The sequence below is a fragment of the Mus musculus genome, chromosome 15 (genome assembly GCF_000001635.26).
Source record: "Mus musculus strain C57BL/6J chromosome 15, GRCm38.p6 C57BL/6J".
NCBI classification, from domain to species: Eukaryota; Metazoa; Chordata; class Mammalia; order Rodentia; family Muridae; genus Mus; species Mus musculus.
In genome coordinates, this window is record NC_000081.6 from 83,908,068 (window position 1) to 83,927,147 (window position 19,080).

Here is a 19,080-nt window from a genome sequence, read left to right on the forward strand (position 1 = left end):
ATCCATGGCTCTTGGGTTCAGTGGCTGCCAATTCTGATGCAGTGGAGGTGTCCTAGAGCTGGTGAGTGGATACTGAGAGTAGAGCTGCCTTCAGCTGGGAACCTCAGGAGCCAGTCAGAGTCTCCAAATGACCCCAAGACTGAAGGGGAGCACACCTCCCATGTGGTCAGGGGTCCTCGGAGGCTCCTTTGCAGCCTAGCCAAGCAGGGTGCTCCTGGGTGCTCGGGCTCACAGCTCCAGAGCTGGCTTCAGTGGGCAGCTTCCCTCTGTTCCCTGTATGCCAGCCCTGGTGATGGGGAGTGCCCATGCGTGGACCTCCAGCTCTACAGTCCCCACCTCCTGAGTGAGCACCCACAAGAGAGGAGGAAGCTGTGCCCTGGAAGCTGGCTGAGTCTTCCTCGATTCCTGGGAGGATGACACGTCCTCAGGAGCCATCAGGCACAGAGTGGAGTTTGGATGAAGAGGAAAATATGGAGGTAACTGAACCACTGAGATTTGGGGTCAATGTATTAATTTATCTCCACAGCATAAAGCAGGTCCTTCCAGGCTAATCCACAGCTCAAGGAAATGCACTTCAGAGTTGCCAGTGAGTGCTGGGTGAACACTGGGTAGTGAAAGCCTCTTCCATCTAGATCTCATATTCTCATACTCGGGCTGTCAGGGGAAAGCACACCACTTTCCTCTGCTTCCTGCTGCCTCCCTGTTCTGACATCTTTGGGCACACCCAGACTTCCTGGGCTAGAAGGCATCATGTGGGTCCCAGACTTCCTGAGCCCCTTTACGGGAGCAATGGGGTACCCTACCTCCTTTACCCATCAGTCAGCCCTGGGCCGCTCACCTGTCTCACTGCAGCTTTCTAAGGGCAACCTGATGTTAGGAGAGCCAGAGGGGAGGCTACAGATGCCCTGAGAACCCCTGAGAGGGCATCCTCACTGCCCACAGCGGCCTCTGCTGTAAAAACAGAAGGCGGGCTTGTTCTCACCAGCAGCCCTGAGGGGCAAAGCTAGGATGGGAGTTGCTGTGGATGAGGAGGTGACAACCAGTTCACACACCTGATGTCTGCTCCCCTTGAGCTCCCCTGAACAATCAGAACCCTTCCTAATCTGAATTTCCCTTTGGCTGACTGTTGTGCCCTCGGGTGCCTTGTGTTCTCCACACGCATCGCACGGGACCCTCACTGTCTCTGATGGAGCCCAGGGTCCCCGTGGCTGACTGTGTGAGCTGCTCTGGGCATCATCACATCCCAGGCGCTTCTGCCTTCCCACACTGCCTCACAATCCAGGCTGCTAAAGGCTGGCACCACCTCCTCAATCCTCCACGCTTCTCTCCCTTTTCCCCTCCGGTCCTCCTAAACAGCCTGTAGCATTCTCCTACTTGGCACCAAGAGCCCCTGTTGGCCTCCGAGCTCCAGGGTGGTCTCCTGCAGCTCCCTCCCTCCCTGTGTAGCTCAAGGAGGCTTTTACAAGTGGGCATGTCCACATTGTTTTCCTACTGGTCTCTAGGCTCTCAGGACAAGGTCCACTGTGACATGGCCTTCATGGAGTTCAGCTGCCATGCATGGCCACACCACACCTGCTCTCTGGAAGTCCTACTGTCTTCTAGATGCCCTGGTGTCTTAGTTAGGGTTTTATTGCTGTGAAGAGACACCATGATCAAGGCAACTCTTAACAAAGGATGACATTTAATTGGGGCTGGTTCCATCCATCATTGTTATGTCCAGGCAGACATGGTGCTGGAGAAGGAGCTGAGAGTTCCACATTGTGATCCTCGGGCAGCCAGGAGGAGATCGGATTCCACACTGGGCAGAGCCTGAACACAGGAGACCTCAAAGTCCATCTCCACAGTGACACACTTCCTTCAACAAGACCACACCTCCTAATAGTGCCACTCCCTATGGGCCAAGCATTCAAACACATAAGTCTATAGGGGCAAAACCTATTCAAACCACCACATTCTACTCCCAGGTACCCATAGGCTTGTAGCCATAACATAATGCAAAATGCATTCAGTCTAACTTCCGAAGTCCCCATAATCTATCACAGCTTCAACAATGTTTAAAAGTCCAAAGTTCTAAGTCTCTTCTGAGATTCACACACTCTCCTAACTGTATCCCTTATACAAAATCAAGAAAGCAGATCACATACTTCCAACGTATCACGGCACGGGTTATACATCACCGTTCCAAAGTGTTGGGAAGGGAGCACAGTAAGGCAATCCTGAACTAAAGCAAGATCAAAAACCAACTGGGCAAACTCTAAACTCTGCATCTCCATGACTGACACCAAAGTGTTCTTCACATCTCTAACCCCCTTATTCTTTGCTGACTGCAGCACACTTCTTTCTCTTAGGCTGTTCCCAATCTGTGTTTGCAGCTTTTCTGGGTAGGTGTCCCATGGCTCTGTCATCTCTAAACTCTTGTGGGTCTCCAGGCCACTCCAGGCTGCACCTTCATGGCTTCTGGAACACGGCTTCTGCTGCTGCTGTTCTTGGTGGCCAACCCATGGTACAGGCATCTCCAAAACAATGGGGTCTTCTGCTGCAACTGGGCTGCACTTTCACCAATAGCCTCTCATCGGCTGTCTTCATGGTGCCAAGCCTCAAATTCTTTGTATGACCCCTTCAGTCCTAGGCCATCAACTGCCACCGAGGCTGCACCTTCACCCATGGCCTCTCTTGGCCTCTCACAGTGCCAAGCCTCAGCTGCTCTCCATGACTCCTTCATGCCTTCAAAACCAGTACCTCCTGAGTGATTCTTACATATTACCAAGCCCAGCAGCCAACACAAGATACAACCTTGGCTGCCTCATACAATGGCCTTTCTGGGCCTCCATTTAGGGACACCCCTTACATAATCCTGGCTTCAGCACTTTCTTTAGTAATAGAGGGAAGTTCCTTCCTTGATTCTAAAGCCAGAACCACATGACCAAAGCTGCCAAGTTCTGCTGTTTGCTGTGGCTGGAACATGAGCCCTTGTTCAATTAGATCTTCACTAGCTTTCAGTTTTCAATGCTTCCCTATTCGGCCTAAACTTGGCTTTTCTGGAACTAGCTCTAGAGACCAGGCTGGCCTTGACCTCAGAGACTGCATGCCCATGTCTCCCGAGTGCTAGGATTAAAGGCATGTGCCAATCTGGATCAAAAGATGTGTCATCCCACCTCAAGGTCAGGATCAGAAGCCCATGTCTTCCAGCCTCAAGATCCAGATCATGGTGTGCCCTCCATTTCTGAATTATAGTTCATTCCAGACACAATCAAGTTGACAATCTAGAATAGCTATCACAATACTTACTTAGAATAGGTTGCCATGTCCCTTGGGGACCATCTTTTTTATAAAATGAAAGCTTGGCTGAATAGGATCTTGTCCAGAGGTCATTGTTCCCTTAATTTCATTTAATATCTTTAATCTGTTTATCTCCATGAATAGGTTTAGCTCCATTCCACTTCCTGGTGCCACTTTATCTCTTGAACCACACTTTTTGTATTGTTCCGTTGCTTGCTAAGTTTCATCAAAATGTTCTTCGTAAGGTCCAATGAACCCACAGGACAGAGTCTACACTGAGCTGTTTTGAGATCCCCTTTGCCAATGCAATTAATCTAAGTCTCTTCACCTTAGCCTCAGGCAGACTCTTCAAAAGGGCAAAAAGCAGCCATATTCTTTACCAAACTATCATAAAATAATCTCTAGGTAGTATATTAAAATTCTTCTCCTCTGAAGCCTCTTGATCCAGGCCCCCACAGTTCAAATCACCCCCAACATCACTGTCTCCCATGTTCCTACTGGTATGCTCCACTATACCCCACTTAAAGCATGATTTCCTAATCAAAAGTGCCCAAATCTACATTCCTTCAAACAACAGCATGGTCAGACCTATCACAGCAATACCTCAGTCCCTGCTACCAATTTATACCTTAGTTAGGCTTCAATTGCTGTGAACAGGCACCGTGACCAAAGCAACTCTTATAAAGGACATTTAACTGAGGACTGCTTACAGTTTTAGAGGTTCAGTCCATTATTGTTATGGCAGGAAACATGACAACATCCAGGCAGACATGGTGCTGGAGGAGATGCTGAGAGTTCTACATCTTGATCCTTGGGCAGCCAGGAGGAGACTGGATTCCACACTGGGTAGAGCTTGAGCATAGGAGACCTCAAAGCCACACCTCCACAGTGACCCATGTCCTCCAACAAGGCCACATCTCCTAATAGTGCCACTCCGTATGGGCCAAGCATTCAAACACTTGAGTCTATGAGGGACATACCTATTCAAACTGCCACCACACCTGGCTTCCAGCAGCAGCTGTCCTGGAAAGTGACACCCTCCCACGACTCTCCCTGTTCATCCTTATGCACGACCCCTCTGTCCCACTCTGCCATTCCAGGGAGGGTGATCCAGACCAATGGATGGCAGGTGAGCTCGAGAGTCCTGCTGGGACAGTGGTGGTGGCAGCTCCTGCTCACTGACAGCTGGAACTCTAGCAGTTTCTGGGGCAGCACCCAGATATGGCTCATGCTGGGGTGGAGACCACTTTCTGATCTGTAAAAAGCACCCACCCTGATTTCCCCTGGACCCTGACACTAGAGTGTGGGGTTGAGTTTGGGACTGAGTAGCCCCTCCTTCCCCGGTTCCTCCTCCTTGGCTCCTCCTGGTCCCTAAGTAACATGGTCCCCTTTAGGCTTTCAGCTCTTCTGACATCTTTGTTTCTACATGTTAGAAGCCTTGCATGGAGGCGGGGGAAAGTCAGAAAGTGGAAGGTGTCACTCAGTGATCACGACCCCAGTGAGTGTGCAAACACTGATGCATGCCTCCTGGGAACCTGAGGGTCGATCACCACGTACTGAAGAAAGAGGCCATTCAAAGATAGAATCAGAACCCTAAGCTTATAGCTCACTGCACTGTTAGCCCAGAGCTCACGGCACTGTTAGCTCATATTGTTAGCTTACAGCTCACTGCACTATTAGCTCAGAGCTCACCACACTGTTAACATACCGGAGACTTAGGCATCATCACACGGAGATATCATGATGGGACCTGGTTCAAATTAGCTAAGTCTAAAATGTATTTGAAAAAAATGGCCCTTACATCAAATCCTGTTCGGTTTAAGAGCACCCTGGGAAACTGCTCCAAGTTGTCATGGTGAGCTTATTTCCTCAATGAACAACTTTGGCAGCAGCGACTGCCACCTCCTGGCATGGGCCAGACTGCCTCTGCCTCTGCCACCTCTGCTGAAGGAGAACCCTGAGATCTGCTGCAGAGTAAGCAGGGCCTGAACTATGACCTCTGTAAACATCTTCGCTTGGTACTGCTGCTGGGATACCCACTTCTTCAGAAGCCTGAGGTCCAGCGTGTCCACCCACAGCTGCACTTCTACCAGGAAGGAGGGAGGAGGACATGGGATCGGATGCAACCAAAGAAACCCATCTGCAAGCCCCGAGTCCCCCGAGACCCTGGTGAGAAATTGCACTGAATTGGCCAGACACACAAGAGCAGCCCTGTTACTGACAACACTTACTTTTGCCAAAGCTTCTCAAATTCTCTTGGGGTGAGGGGGATGTCAAAGCCATAGAGCGAGTTCTTGATGTCCCTTCGCCGGAGGATGCCGTTGCCCTCATTATCCGTTTCTATGAAATTCTACAACAGAAGATGGTATTCAGTGATGTACAGACCTGGAGACTGTCCACGGCTTTTGGAACACTCTAAGGTACTTCTCTATGTGGTTGTAAGTCTTTCCGTGTCTGAGGTATGGGGGTGTAGGAGCACGCACGTGTGAGAGGCCAGAGGTCAAGCTCGGGTCCCATGCCAAGGTGCTGTTTGCCTTATGTTTTTGAGATGGGATGTGAGGCTCCCTGAGCTAACCCCAGGGATCATCCTGACCACAAGTCCCCCAGGCACTGAGATCACAAACATGGACCACCATGCCTGGCTTTTTAAAATGTGGGTCCTAGGTATTTATGGTTGTTTGTTTGTTTGTTTGTTTGGAGACAGGGTCTCACTATGCAGCCCTGGATGGTCTAGGCCAGATTGTTCTCAAACTCCCAGATATTTACCTGCCTCTGCCTCTGAGTGCTGGGATTATAGGCGTATGCCACCATACCTGTTAAGCGGGTACCAACTGTGTTCTCTCCCCAACATTTAATATTTTTAATGGAACCAGCTAGCCAGATGTATCCATAAAGGCTGGAGAAGCAGCCCAGCAAGGGAGCATCTGACTATATTTACACTAGGGCCTGGGTTCGATCTTGAGCACAGCAAAATTTATTAAGGTGCATTCATAAGTTACAGCAACTAGATGGGTATACAACCGGGACCAGGACAGAAAAACTGACCATTGGTCAGATGAAGTATTCACAGGCTCTGTGGGAAGGATGTAGGGTGGAGATGGAGCTGCTGGTACTGAGGGAAAGGTGGACCAGGGACACCTGATCGCCCTGCAGAAGAGCTGAAGGCAGGCATGCCCACGGTACACACCTGGTCCTCATCTCAATGTGAAGGTTGGCTCTGATCCCTTGAGGAAAACAGGAGAAGAACTTCACTGAGGTCGAGGTGGGATAGCAAAAGCAAAAAGAGCCCAGCAAGCATCTCACAGACAGCCCGACGAAGGAAGAGCCAAATGAAAAGATGTCTGGTCTCCTTAATCACCAACGAAGTGTGAACTGCAACTGAAGGAGACAATCGTACTCCTTCAGGAACGACAAGCTCCAATGTGAGGACACACTGCTGCAGAGGAGAGCCGAGAAGCGACACACCATCTAAGAGACATCTATTTGGTTGCTGCATTGGTGTGTTGCCAGACAGCCTAAGATAATATTCTACTTCTCTGTCCGGATGTAAGATGACCCCTTTAAGTCCCTTTCAATGACATGTTTGGATTCTATGACCCCCTACCCCAGCAGTCACAGCTTAAACACAACCAAGCTATCAGCTAGCTTGGGCCTGGCCTGCAGGAATCTTGGGAGGCACTGCCCTGTCCCATGAGCGTGAGCACAGCCGAGCAAACTGAACCAGCGCAGGCTGTTAGATTTTTAAGAGTGAGGCCAGGGGCAAGCCATTGCCTAGTGCTTGGGACACACGGGTGCAGCTTGTCAGGGCAGACAGCTGTGCACAGACAGCCTACTGTGCCAGGAAGACAGAAGCCCCAAGAACCCTTCCTTCTTCCCTGACACTGTGAGCGAGACATTCAGACGGTGCAAGCGTGCACCAGCAAGCCGTGGCTAAGAACTGGATAAGAACTGGGCCAGGTGGGATTCACCAGTCAAGGCATGCTCAACACTTGAAAATCCTCCAGTGTGATCCATCACACGGACAGAGGAGGAAACAGTTACTGGATCATCTCAGCAGCCGCAGAAGCACATAACAAACCCTGACCTTCCCCGATGACGTCACACTCAGCAAACCGGGATCAGGATGGAGCTTCCCGAGCTACCCAGCCCCAGAGCTGGCAACTGTACTGGGCCGTGAGGACCCAGGAGCTGCCCACTAAAAGCAGAATGGCCTCGGCGGACAGAAATGGGTTAACTCTAGGTCAGAGCAATGTGGAGGAAGATGGAAGGGGGCTAGCCTGTCACCTTGGAGGGAGGACGATGGCAGTGAGGAGGAGGGAGAGGAAAGGAGGGTGCAGCCCTGCCTCGGTGGGCCACAGCATACTTGTTGAGGGGGCAGTGTGGAGAAGAAGCAGGCCCAGGCTTGAGGGAATCCAACAGAACTTGGCCTGAGGCAGGAGCCAAAAAAGAGCCAATGGGAAGGGCAGATGAGAAAACCAGGCACAGCAAGGTGACCCTTAAAGACAGAGGGAGAGAGCACTGCAGCATGCAATTGGGACTGTGGTGGTTTGTATATGCTTGGGCCAGAGAGTGGCACTATTAGGAGGTGTAGCCTTGTTGGAGTGGGTGTGGCCTTGTTGGAGTGGGTGTGGCCTTGCTGGAGTGGGTGTGGCCTTGTTGGAGGAAGTGTGTCACTGTGGGCATGGGCTTTAAGACCCTAGTCCTACTGCCATATCCAGGGATCCACCCCATAATCAGCATCCAAACGCTGACACCATTGCATACACTAGCAAGATTTTATTGAAAGGACCCAGATGTAGCTGTCTCTTTTGAGACTATGCCGGGGCCTAGCAAACACAGAAGTGGATGCTCACAGTCAGCTAATGGATGGATCATAGGGCTCCTAATGGAGGAGCTAGAGAAAGTAGCCAAGGAGCTAAAGGGATCTGCAACCCTTTAGGTGGAACAACATTATGAACTAACCAGTACCCCGGAGCTCTTGACTCTAGCTGCATATATATCAAAAGATGGCCTAGTCGGCCATCACTGGAAAGAGAGGCCCATTGGACTTGCAAACTTTATATGCCCCAGTACAGGGGAACACCAGGGCCAAAAAGGGGGAGTGGGTGGGCAGGGGAGTGGGGGTGGGTGGATATGGGGGACTTTTGGTATAGCATTGGAAATGTAAATGAGCTAAATACCAATAAAAAATGGAAAAAAAAAAAACCCTAGTCCTAGCTGCCTGGAGGCTAGTCTTCTCTTAGAGGCCTGCAGATGAAGGCCTCCTCCCACACCATACCTGCCTGGATGCTGCCATGCTCTCGCCTTGAGGATACTGAACTGAACCTCTGAACCTGTAAGCCAGTCCCAATGAAATGTTATCCTCCTAAGAGCTGCCTTGGTCGTGGTGTCTGTTCACAGCAGTAAAGCCCTAACTAAGACAGCAAGTGGCCTTCTTTTCTGAGGGAGGTCACTGTGTCCATGGTGACCCCACATCCTAGACTCAGGAGAAACTCTGTGCTCATTCCACCCTGTTGTCCCGAGGTTTAGCTGTCCCTGTCCTTGTCGGATTGGCTCTCCATGACAGCACAAGCTATGAGACTGCTCATGGGGGCATGTGTCTTGGAAAGGGACTTCCTGTCATCTTGTGAGAATGTGGAATAACAGCTCCTACAGTGCTGTTGGCTGTGGTGGGAACCATGGATGGCTCTTACCCTGACTCTCCCTTTAAACTTTAAATCTTCCCGAAGCCTGAGCTCTGGTCAGGACTTGCCCACAGGCCCCGAGTTCCACACGGTTCTCGCCAGTGACTCTGAGAGTAAGACCTTCCTTGGGAAGAATTTAGCGGTGTGTCTTTGGGGCTGTTTGTTTGGTTTTTGTCTTTTTTTTTTCCCCTGTCTTTTTATCAACTTACAGATTTTTTTTTCTATTTGGATTAGATATCTAAATGATTTTTCCAGGCCAGTGCTCTTCAGGGACATGGAATTAAAATGATTCATTCTTTTTGGAAAAGTCTCACTCTAGTTTAGATTAATAAAACAATTCAAACATTTGAAAACCATTAAAAAAAAATTGCTGTTCTTTCCCTCCTTCCTCTGCAGTGTGTGATGCGTCTCAGGTTGCTCTCAAACTCACCCTGTAGTTGAGGCTGGCCTTGAACTCCTGATCCTCCTACCTCCACCTCTCTAGAGCTAGGACAATAAGTGTGAGCAACCATACCTGAGTTTCCTTTTTTGTTTTTGAGACACGGACTTCCTATGTAGCTCAGTCTACCTGTGAACTTTCAGGGCTTTCTCTACCTTGGCCTCCAGAACGCTAGAATGACAGGCACATGCCGCCACGAGCAACTTCTTTCCTCCATATCTCTGTGCACAGCTTGCATTCCATAGCGCACAGGGAAGGTCAAAGGATAACTTGGAAGAATCGTTTCTCTCCCCTTCCTCCATGTGGGGTTCAGGGATTGAACTCAGGTCGTCAGACTTGGCAGCAAGCTCCTATTCCCACTGAGCTACCTCACCAGCCCTTTACTGTGTCTTTAAACATCTTTGATAACTGCTCATGTTTCAAGGAAAAAAAATTTCTTCTTTGAGTACATTCTCCTTACTTGTTGAAAGTAGAGATAGAATGTTCTCGGTCTCTATAGTTATGCCAGCTCTATTACTTAGCGATGATAGAAATATCCAAACAACTTCATCATAGCTGCAGTCACTGATGGTGCTTTGGTTAAAGCAAAGCCAAGACAGGTCACTCAGAGTGTTAGGGACCAACACTGAGGGTACCTGGAGCTGTGTCCCCTTCTCCACACTGCTCTGGCAGTGGGGTTATCACAGCGGTCCTGAACTATGGAGGTAGGCTCCCCCCACCCCCTTACCTTGGACAGGTCTGCCCATCTGGTTTTGGCTTTCATGATGAGGTACTGATGAGCCTGCTCACAGGCTAGCTCTGAATCTGCAACTTTCTGTTTACATCTGAAGAGAAGAGAATACACAACCGGGTTTAGAAGTGATGGGTTAGGGCTCTCCTAAGGGCCCCCACCCCCACCCCTACCCCTGATGCTTCAAAGGTGCCATTAAAGTCTGTGGTTTCACATCTGGACCGACTCAGTTCTTACAACACAGTCTCATTTCCCCAACTGCATGCTGGGGTGGGGGAAAGGGGTCTTCTGAAACTTTATTTTCAGATTTAAGAAAAAAATTATCCATAACACGCACCCCTCCCCCCAACCAGCACACGAAGCTCATAGGGCCCATTTCTTCCCCAAGAGTTTGAAAAAGCAGAAGGTGTGTATAATAGGACATTAAGTGCCTTAGGAAGGGGCTTCAGGACCTTTTAGCTCTGATTTTGCAAGTCCCGATTCAACTGAGGTACATAACAAAGCACGGAGGTACATTACAAAGCACGGAGGTCCCTTCTCCCAGCCCCAGCTACTTTTAATTTTCAAGTCTTATTATTTTTCTTATTCCTAGTGATGTATAGGTATGTGGGGGCAGGAAGTGTACGTGAGTGCAGGTTTCCTCAGCGGAGCTGCACGGCATGTGGTTGTGAACTGCCTGACAAAGATGCTGGGACCTGAACTTGGGGCATCCCTAAGAGCAGGCCATATGTTCCTAACCACTGAGACATGACACCCAACCTCTACCATGGCGAATTTTCAAGAGTTAAGCTGTATAGGACTGATAGATGATCCTTATTCCATTATATTTACTTACAGATGAAGGATACTTAAGGTACCTTAGAAAGGCCCTAGATAGGCCTGCATGGGGCACAATGGCTGTGGCTAGACAGAGAAAAATGGATGTCTGGGCTGCTCTGCCCACTAAGCAGATCAGGAAATTGTGGACAGTTGAGATCACAGGTCAGTGGTTGCCTGTAGGACCAATGTCTTGGCCTTGGGCTCTCTCTCTCTCTGGTTCCCAGTATGAACCCTTCTTGCCTCTCCTACTTAATGCTTCTGGTATCCCTGGCTTCACCCCCTCTACCCTCCGAGCAATGCCACGAGTGTCTGGTCTCACCCATGTTTCTTCGACATTTCTCTCCAACTGCCTACTGGCCTCCTCAGAATCACGGAACTTCATGGGTGGCAAAGGATCCGCTGCCCTGCCACCTTGGTCTCTGTGGCTGTGGTCCCCACGGGGGGCCTGGGAAGGGTGGCAGGACCCTGTGGTGTTCTTCCCCCCTGGCTTGTAAGGATGGAAGCCCCGTGAGGTGCTGGGGAGTGGAGGCTTTTTGGCAGCCTCGTCCTGTGTCTCCACTTCCTAATGCTGCACGCTAGCCTGCGGTGCTTTAAGCACGGAGATGAAAGGAGACTGCATCTTGTTTACACAAGTAAACAACCCCCATCTGCCAGCACAGCAGGAGCGACAAACTGGTAAATAATTTATCTGTGCCAATAAATAACACCACCTGTGAAGAGGCGGGATCCTATCAGAAATGCCAGGCACGTGAGCTTATCTGTCCTGCCAGATGTAGTCCCTCACCTGGGCCTATCAGAGGAGGACCTTGAGATGAGACAGGGTAGGTGCAGAGATCAGCCACCCGATCACCTAGAAAAGCTGTCACAAGGAAGGGCCCTCCTCTGTTCTGGGGCTGCATCTCAGATGTAGGTTCTCATGCTGTGACCCACGGCCCACTTCAAACTATCACTCAGAGAACAGCCTGCTGTGCCGACCTGCCCTTGACGACCTTGTGCCCTGGGCAGTCTAGCTCTGGAAGTTATAGAAAGATGGGCCTGTCCCCTACAGATACTTGTCCCCTACAGATACTTACTGCACAGGATCCTGGCCTCCAGCTCAGGCCTTCTGAACTCATTTGCCCTTTTGAAGACACTCTGTGGCCTGTACTTAGACTGGTGTCTGAGAGTTCCCAAGACTGGAGCAGAAGCTACATGTGATGGTGAGCGTGTGATGGTGAGCGTGTGATGGTGAGCGCGTGATGCTGAGCGTGTGATGCTGAGCGTGTGATGCTGAGCATGTGATGGTGAGCGTGTGATGCTGAGCGTGTGATGGAGAGCGTGTGATGCTGAGTGTGTGATGTTGAGCATCTGTAATATCAGCGCTCAGGGGCGGAGACAGGAACACTGTGTGTGTTCCCAGGCTGGCATGAGCTCTACAAAGAGATTCCATCTCAAGACAATAAAAGCTAAAACCCGCACAGGGACTGAACGAATAACAAGCTCATCTCCAATGGCCTTGGGGGTCAAGTGCAGTGAGGAGCATTTGGTACAATGTAGGGAGCCGCCCTCACATTCGCCGTTGCAAGATGGCGCTGACATCCTGTGTTCTAAGTGGTAAACAAATAATCTGCGCATGTGCCAAGGGTAGTTCTCCACTCCATGTGCTCTGCCTTCCCCATGACGACTACTCGGCCGATGGGCTGCAGCCAATCAGGGAGTGACACATCCTAGGCGGAGGATAATTCTCCTTAAAAGGGACGGGGTTTCGCCATTCTCTCTCTTGCTCTCTGGCTCCTGAAGATGTAAGCAATAAAGCTCTTGCTCTCTTGCTCTTGCTCTTGCTCTTGCTCTCTTGCTCTCTTGCTCTCTTGCTCCTAAAGATGTAAGCAATAAAGCTCTTGCTCTTGCTCTTGCTCTCTTGCGCTCTGGCTCCTAAAGATGTAAGCAATAGAGCTCTTGCTCTCTTGCTCTCTGGCTCCTGAAGATGTAAGCAATAAAGCTTTGCCGCAGAAGATTCCGGTTTGTTGCGTCTTTCCTGGCCGTTCGCGAGAACTCGTGTAAGAGTACAACTAAGGCAGCTTGTGATCTCAGGACTGTTAATAGGTTCTGGTACCCCAGGAAGACATAAATGTGCCATCTGCTACAGGCACAGGTATGGCTCAGAGGCTAACACTGCCACTGGGCCCTGCCTCCGGGAGTGTACCAGTGTCCCTGGAGCAGAGCTGCAGTGACTTGCATAACTGGATGAATCGTGTAGCCTCGGGAGGAAGGTTGGAACTATCAAGCTAAAGAAACTAAGAGTGTGAACAGCTGGCAGGGAGAGGCCAACCAGCCAACATGCCTCGAGAATTCTAGCAGGCCCACAGTATCACAGTGCAACAACGCAAATGCCCAGGACATGGCCCCAAATTCTAGTAAGGAAAACCAAGAAAATCTCATCAACTATCAAGATAAAAGATGGACCAGTGAGCGTGATGCTGAAGCCATGAGATCCAACAGTGGCTGCTGTAGCCCAAAGGCCTGCCCGGGAGAAAAGGGTGAGTGGGTCCTTGAGAGGGAGGGCTGGGTACATGGAAGTTCTAAGTAAAGAAACAGAGATGGGGGAGGAGGGGATAGGCAGGTGGGAGGAAGGGGATTCCTAGCACCTACATCAGGCAGATCATAACTACCTGTAATTCCAGCTTCAGGGGACACACACACAAGTAGCACACAGACAGAAGTAAAAATAAATGGCTTAAAAAGAAAGGCAAATCCATAATAAGAAGAGAGCTGTTTGACAAGCTTTGCCATGACCTTGTCTTTCCAGTCCCTCACTGCAGAGTCCGGGGTTTCACTGTCCCTTTAAGACATCTCTGCCACCCCTCTGTAGGGTTTGGTGAGACCACACACCATTCTCAGATGGCTACAGGATGAGAAATGAGACAGGAAGGAGTTTTGGTGTCATCAGAGAGTCAGATGTGGGGCAGTCCCATGGGAGACACAGATCATAGGAATGAAAGTGTGCACACAGTGAACGGTGTCTGAGGACAAATGGAGACCTGGCAGGCTCACTGTGTTGGTTACCCAGCAGGAGGGATTTGAATGCAGTGTCCCTTGATAAGAACCTGCACAGTCTACCTTGTTGACAAGGACCCATGGCAGTCTATGAGTGTGGTGCTGTGTTTAATAGGTGAGTGGGAGACAGGTCCCTGGGCCAAGTCATTCCAACTGATGTCCACAAGGAAAGACACAGTGTGTAGTGTAGCTATGAAGCAAACAGGAGGTCACCTCTCTTCCAAAGAGCAACAAATTCTCAAAGTCAAGGGCAGTGGGGGCTTAAAGAGTAGGGGGCCCAGCCAAGGGGCCCAGGGGTTTCCAGAAATGGATGGGTATCCGGTGGCTCTGTAGAATGGGCAAGGCTCCTCTCTGCCTTTCACCTCTCCTTAGGGTCCTTAGGACACAACACCACCTCAGGGCCCAAGGGGTCTCCCGGCACACCGTCTGGCTGGGAAGTCAGACCTCTCTAGAGCCGTGTCTTGCTTCCAGTCTCAGAGCTGCCTCTCCCAGATGCCTAGAGACCTAGTCCTGTCCTACTAGGATCCAGCCTCTGCTCCCTGAATTCATCTTTTACTCTGGGGCTGCTGACGCATCTTTCTAGAGTACATCTGATTCTTCTGTCCCATGGCATGTAAACCTACCTACCTGCTGGAGAGGGGGAACCCTGCCACCCGCGTGGGGCTGCTTCATACTCAGCTCCCCCCGCACCCCTTCCCACCGTGTCTCACTGTGGAGCCGCACGTCTGCCAGCAACTTCCAAATGTGCTCTGCGATGTTTTACCAGTGTTGTTCTCTGGCCTTTAACAGCCTTCCGTCAGCTGACAGATTCCTACTCACACTTCAGGGTCCCACTCAAGAGTACCCACTTCTGGACACCTGTCTCCACCCTCCTTGTGCCTCAGTGTGGCTCTTTACTCCCACGTCATCTCGGCCTCCAGCCTGAGTTCCTGATGCAGCCTTGAGCCCTGTTCACATTGGGTCACGAAGGCCCACGGCGATGCCCAGCACTGAGTTAACTCACTGCAAATATCCAGTAAGTAAACAGATACAAGCAAGGACAAACCACTAGATGGCTAAGCCTATGCTCTGGTGGTGAAAGTTTCCATGGCCATTCTGCGCACATTTTCCAAAGTATTCTTTGGCAGGATTTTTAAGTTGTCCTTTTAACTTCTGCATCTGCGCGAGCATGTGTCTGTGTTCAGTGCATGTAAGTACAGGTGCCCAAGGTGGCCAAAGATTCAGATCTCTCTGAAGTTGGAGTTACAGGTGGTTGTGAGGAGCCTAATGTAGGTACAGAGAACCAAAGCTGGGTCATCTGTAAGAGCAATACAGGTTCTTAATCTCCCCAGACCCCCAAGGTTTGTTTTTAATGATGGGTATGTATATAGGTGAGTGTATACATGCAGATGCCCCTTTGACGGGGGAGGTATTGGATCTGGAGTTCTGGGTGATGTTCATAGGTAGTGAGTGACCCTAACTCTGATCTCAAGAAGGTCAGAGACACAAATAGTGAACCCAGAGTGGACTGGGACTCTCCTTCTGCCCAGGGTGAGGCCTTGTGGGCTAGGCAACGGGGTAAGGGCGTCACTTTCTGGGACAGGCTGACAGCAGGCCCTGCATCTCCTAAGAAACAGCCATAGATAGGTCTGGGCCTTCCTAAATTCTCACCCATGGCCCAAGTGAACATCGGGAGCTGAGGAGGAGTTGGGGGCACACCCTGTTCATGTGAACAGTTGTTGAGTTTACTTGATGGGACATTTGAACCTTGGTCCCATTCAGCCCCCATCTTCCTTCCCTGGAGTGGCCTCAGACAACAGAGGCTATCCAAAGTTTTCCAATGCTTCAGCCTTGAAAGGCTGAGCAGAAAGTCACGCCCCCAACTCCATGCAGAGACATGGACAAGAGAGTACGTGCATGCACGCATCTGTATGTTTGAGAAAAGGCCTGGTAAGCAGTGAGCTCTGAAGTCACATCCCCACGGTGGAACCATGGGCGTCTTATCTGATTGTTCTGCCTACCACGTGGCGTGCACATGTACAGGTGTGTGCGTGTGTTTTCTAAACTCAGAAAAAGGGGGGAGGAGAGGTGGCTCCAGGGTCATTTTTGTGTGCCACCGTGGCTGCACCAGAACTGCCCGGTCTTCCAGGTGGAGTATCAGGCACGCACCGATGGCTCTGACCACACTGCCTTCTTACCTGATGAGCCTTTGAGGTGCCTCATCTGATTTCCAGGGCCTCTTCTCACACAGGTTCTGGAACTCTCGGAAGTTTAGAGTGACACTAAGTCTCAGGCCCAGGAGGCTGAGGAAGCGCTCAAACTCGAGGTCGACCATGTTGAGCTGTAGGTACTGCAGCAGTCTGTGAAAGTCGTGCATGCTTATAATGCCATCCCTGTCCAAGTCTATTCTAAAGAAGGCGGAGTACACGTCCTAGAAACAAAACACACAGGTCAATGCACTTCCCTTCCTGCCTCTGTGCCACTCACACACACACACACACACACACACACACACACACACACACACACACGTGCGCAGGGACACAGGTGGACTACGGACCTCTCCCGGAAGTGGGAAACTTAAGGCGTTGGGAGAGTGTAGACAGCTTGGGATACCTGCATGTTCTGTGCCTGCACTGTACACGGAGTGAGGAGAGTAGGCGGCGCTTCCTGGAGAAGGCAAAGCTCTCCCTGCCCCTGAAGTGTTTGGAAGGTCTGACCACATTTCTTTTCTGATGAGCAAACCCTAAGGCCAGGCTTCACAGCCAGGAGCCACCTGCGCCAGGGCTCAGTCTGGAAGGCTGGGCAGCAGCCCTTTGCTCTGTCCATGGTGCTGCTCAGAGGCCTTCATGATTGGCATATAAAGAAACAGGTTCAAGAGTCACTGGGTGCTGGTATACCCCAAAGCACTCTAGTTACTCACACCCTCTTACTATCAGTGTAACTTTGGGCAAGGCACCTGACCTTGCCACCCTTCCCCTTCTCACCTATAAAATTGCTAAAGAATGTGCCACACTTTGGAGGCCATTTGGCGTGTTCTGTGAGTATCCTAAAATGCTGTTTGTCACTATGTCTGCTGCTTAAAATCAGAGAGCAAGGGGACTGATACCTGCCTGTGGCCACAATATGCACAGTTCTCTGGCTCACAAAGCTGACATGGTCTTAGCGCCCTGTTCCCAGGGATCCCTTATGCTGCCCTCTCCTGGGAACTTGTCTGGAGTCTTGAAGATCCCACAGTGCTCCCTTCAGGCTATAGCTCCCCAGCAGGAGTTGTTTAGAAACCTGAGGAGCCTGTTTCATGTTAGCATCTAATTAGGTGCTTTGGGTTTTTGTGGCAAGTTTTAGCCAAGATACTTCACTGATTCAGTCACCAGACATTCCTATGTGCAGCAGTCACCATGCTGAACAGCATGGAGATATTTTAGATGAAGCCGGCTCTGCCTTGGAGTCACTGCATGCAGAGGGGAGAGGGCTCTGCCAGTAGGGCTGCAGACTCATCCCCGTTCACTGGTTCCCTCTAGCTCTGGCTCTGAGCCTCTCATACTGCAGACTCACTGTGCAGATGGCCAAAGGCAAACGTCTTGCTCAATCCTCACAGGCCTCTTCCTTGGCAGATGGAAGCTTGCCCTTGCTAGTTGCTCAGAACACATACTCAGAGTCCCAAGTCCTCCTGTTTGTGTCTCATGGATGTGTCACACATCAGCCTTGCTCCCTGCACCTAGAACCTACCCTTCTCGCTCACCTGTCTTTTTTTTTAATTAGGTATTTTCCTCATTTACATTTCCAATACTATCTAAAAAGTCCCCAATACACTCCCCCCCCCACTCCCCTACCCACCCACTGCCACTTTTTGGCCCTGGCGTTCCCCTGTACTGGGGCATATAAAGTTTGCAAGTCCAATGGGCCTCTCTTTCCAGTGATGGCCAACTAGGCCATCTTTTGATACATATGCAGCTAGAGTCAAGAGCTCTGGGGTACTGGTTAGTTCATAATGTTGTTCCACCTAAAGGGTTGCAGATCCCTTTAGCTCCTTGGGTACTTTCTCTAGCTCCTCCATTGGGGGCCCTGTGATCCATCCAATAGCTGACTGTGAGCATCCACTTCTGTGTTTGCTAGGCCCCGGCATTGTCTCACAAGAGACAGCTATATCTGGGTCCTATCAGCAAAATCTTGCTAGTGTATGCAATGGTGTCAGCGTTTGGAAGCTGATTATGGGATGGATCCCTGGATATGGCAGTCTTTGGATGGTCCATCCTTTCATCACAGCTCCAAACTTTATCTCTGTAACTCTTTCCATGGGTGTTTTGTTCCCAATTCTAAGAAGGGGCACAGTGTCCACACTTTGGTATTCGTTCTTCTTGAGTTTCATGCATTTAACAAATTGTATCTTATATCTTGGTTATCCTAAGTTTTTGGGCTAATATCCACTTATCAGTGAGTATATATTGTGTGAGTTCCTTTGTGATTGTGTTACCTCACTCAGGATGATGCCCTCCAGGTCCATCCATTTGCTTAGGAATTTCATAAATTCATTCCTTTTAATAGCTGAGTAGCACTCCATTGTGTAAATGTACCACATTTTCTGTATCCATTCCTCTGTTGAGGGGCATCTGGGATCTTTTCAGCTTCTGGCTATTATAAATAAGGCTGCTATGAACATAGTGGAGCATGTGTCCTTCTTACCGGTTGGAACATCTTCTGGATATATGCCCAGGAGAGGTATTGCGGGATCCTCTGGTAGTATTATGTCCAATTTTCTGAGGAACCGCCAAACTGATTTCCAGAGTGGTTGTACAAGCTTGCAATCCCACCAACAATGAAGGAGTGTTCCTCTTTCTCCACATCCACGCCAGCATCTGCTGTCACCTGAATTTTTGATCTTAGTCATTCTGACTGGTATGAGGTGGAATCTCAGGGTTGTTTTGAGTTGCATTTCCCTGATGATTAAGGATGTTGAACATTTTTTCAGGTGCTTCTCTGCCATTCGGTATTCCTCAGTGAGAATTCTTTGTTCAGTTCTGAGCCCCATTTTTTAATGGGGTTATTTGATTTTCTGGAGTCTACCTTCTTGAGTTCTTTATATATATTGGATATTAGTCCCCTATCTGATTTAGGAT

The 19,080-nt window shown here is 50.0% G+C and overlaps 1 protein-coding gene across 11 annotated transcripts in view; it reads right to left on the bottom strand.

Annotated features, from left to right (window-relative positions):
• The window catches only part of Efcab6 (EF-hand calcium binding domain 6), a 208,314-nt gene that overhangs the window by 41,356 nt on the left and 147,878 nt on the right, over window positions 1-19,080 (bottom strand). For 10 of the 11 annotated variants that reach the window (XM_006521531.2, XM_017316792.2, NM_029946.4 and 7 more), the window contains 3 exons: window positions 16,162-16,394; window positions 10,130-10,226; window positions 5,511-5,629 (listed from right to left, as the gene is read on the bottom strand). In XM_006521531.2, coding sequence (XP_006521594.2) covers window positions 5,511-5,629; window positions 10,130-10,226; window positions 16,162-16,394 — 449 coding nt within the window. Of the gene's footprint in view, window positions 1-5,510; window positions 5,630-10,129; window positions 10,227-11,270; window positions 11,307-16,161; window positions 16,395-19,080 lie in introns of those variants that run through there. The other variant, NM_001161629.1, reaches the window with a different exon arrangement.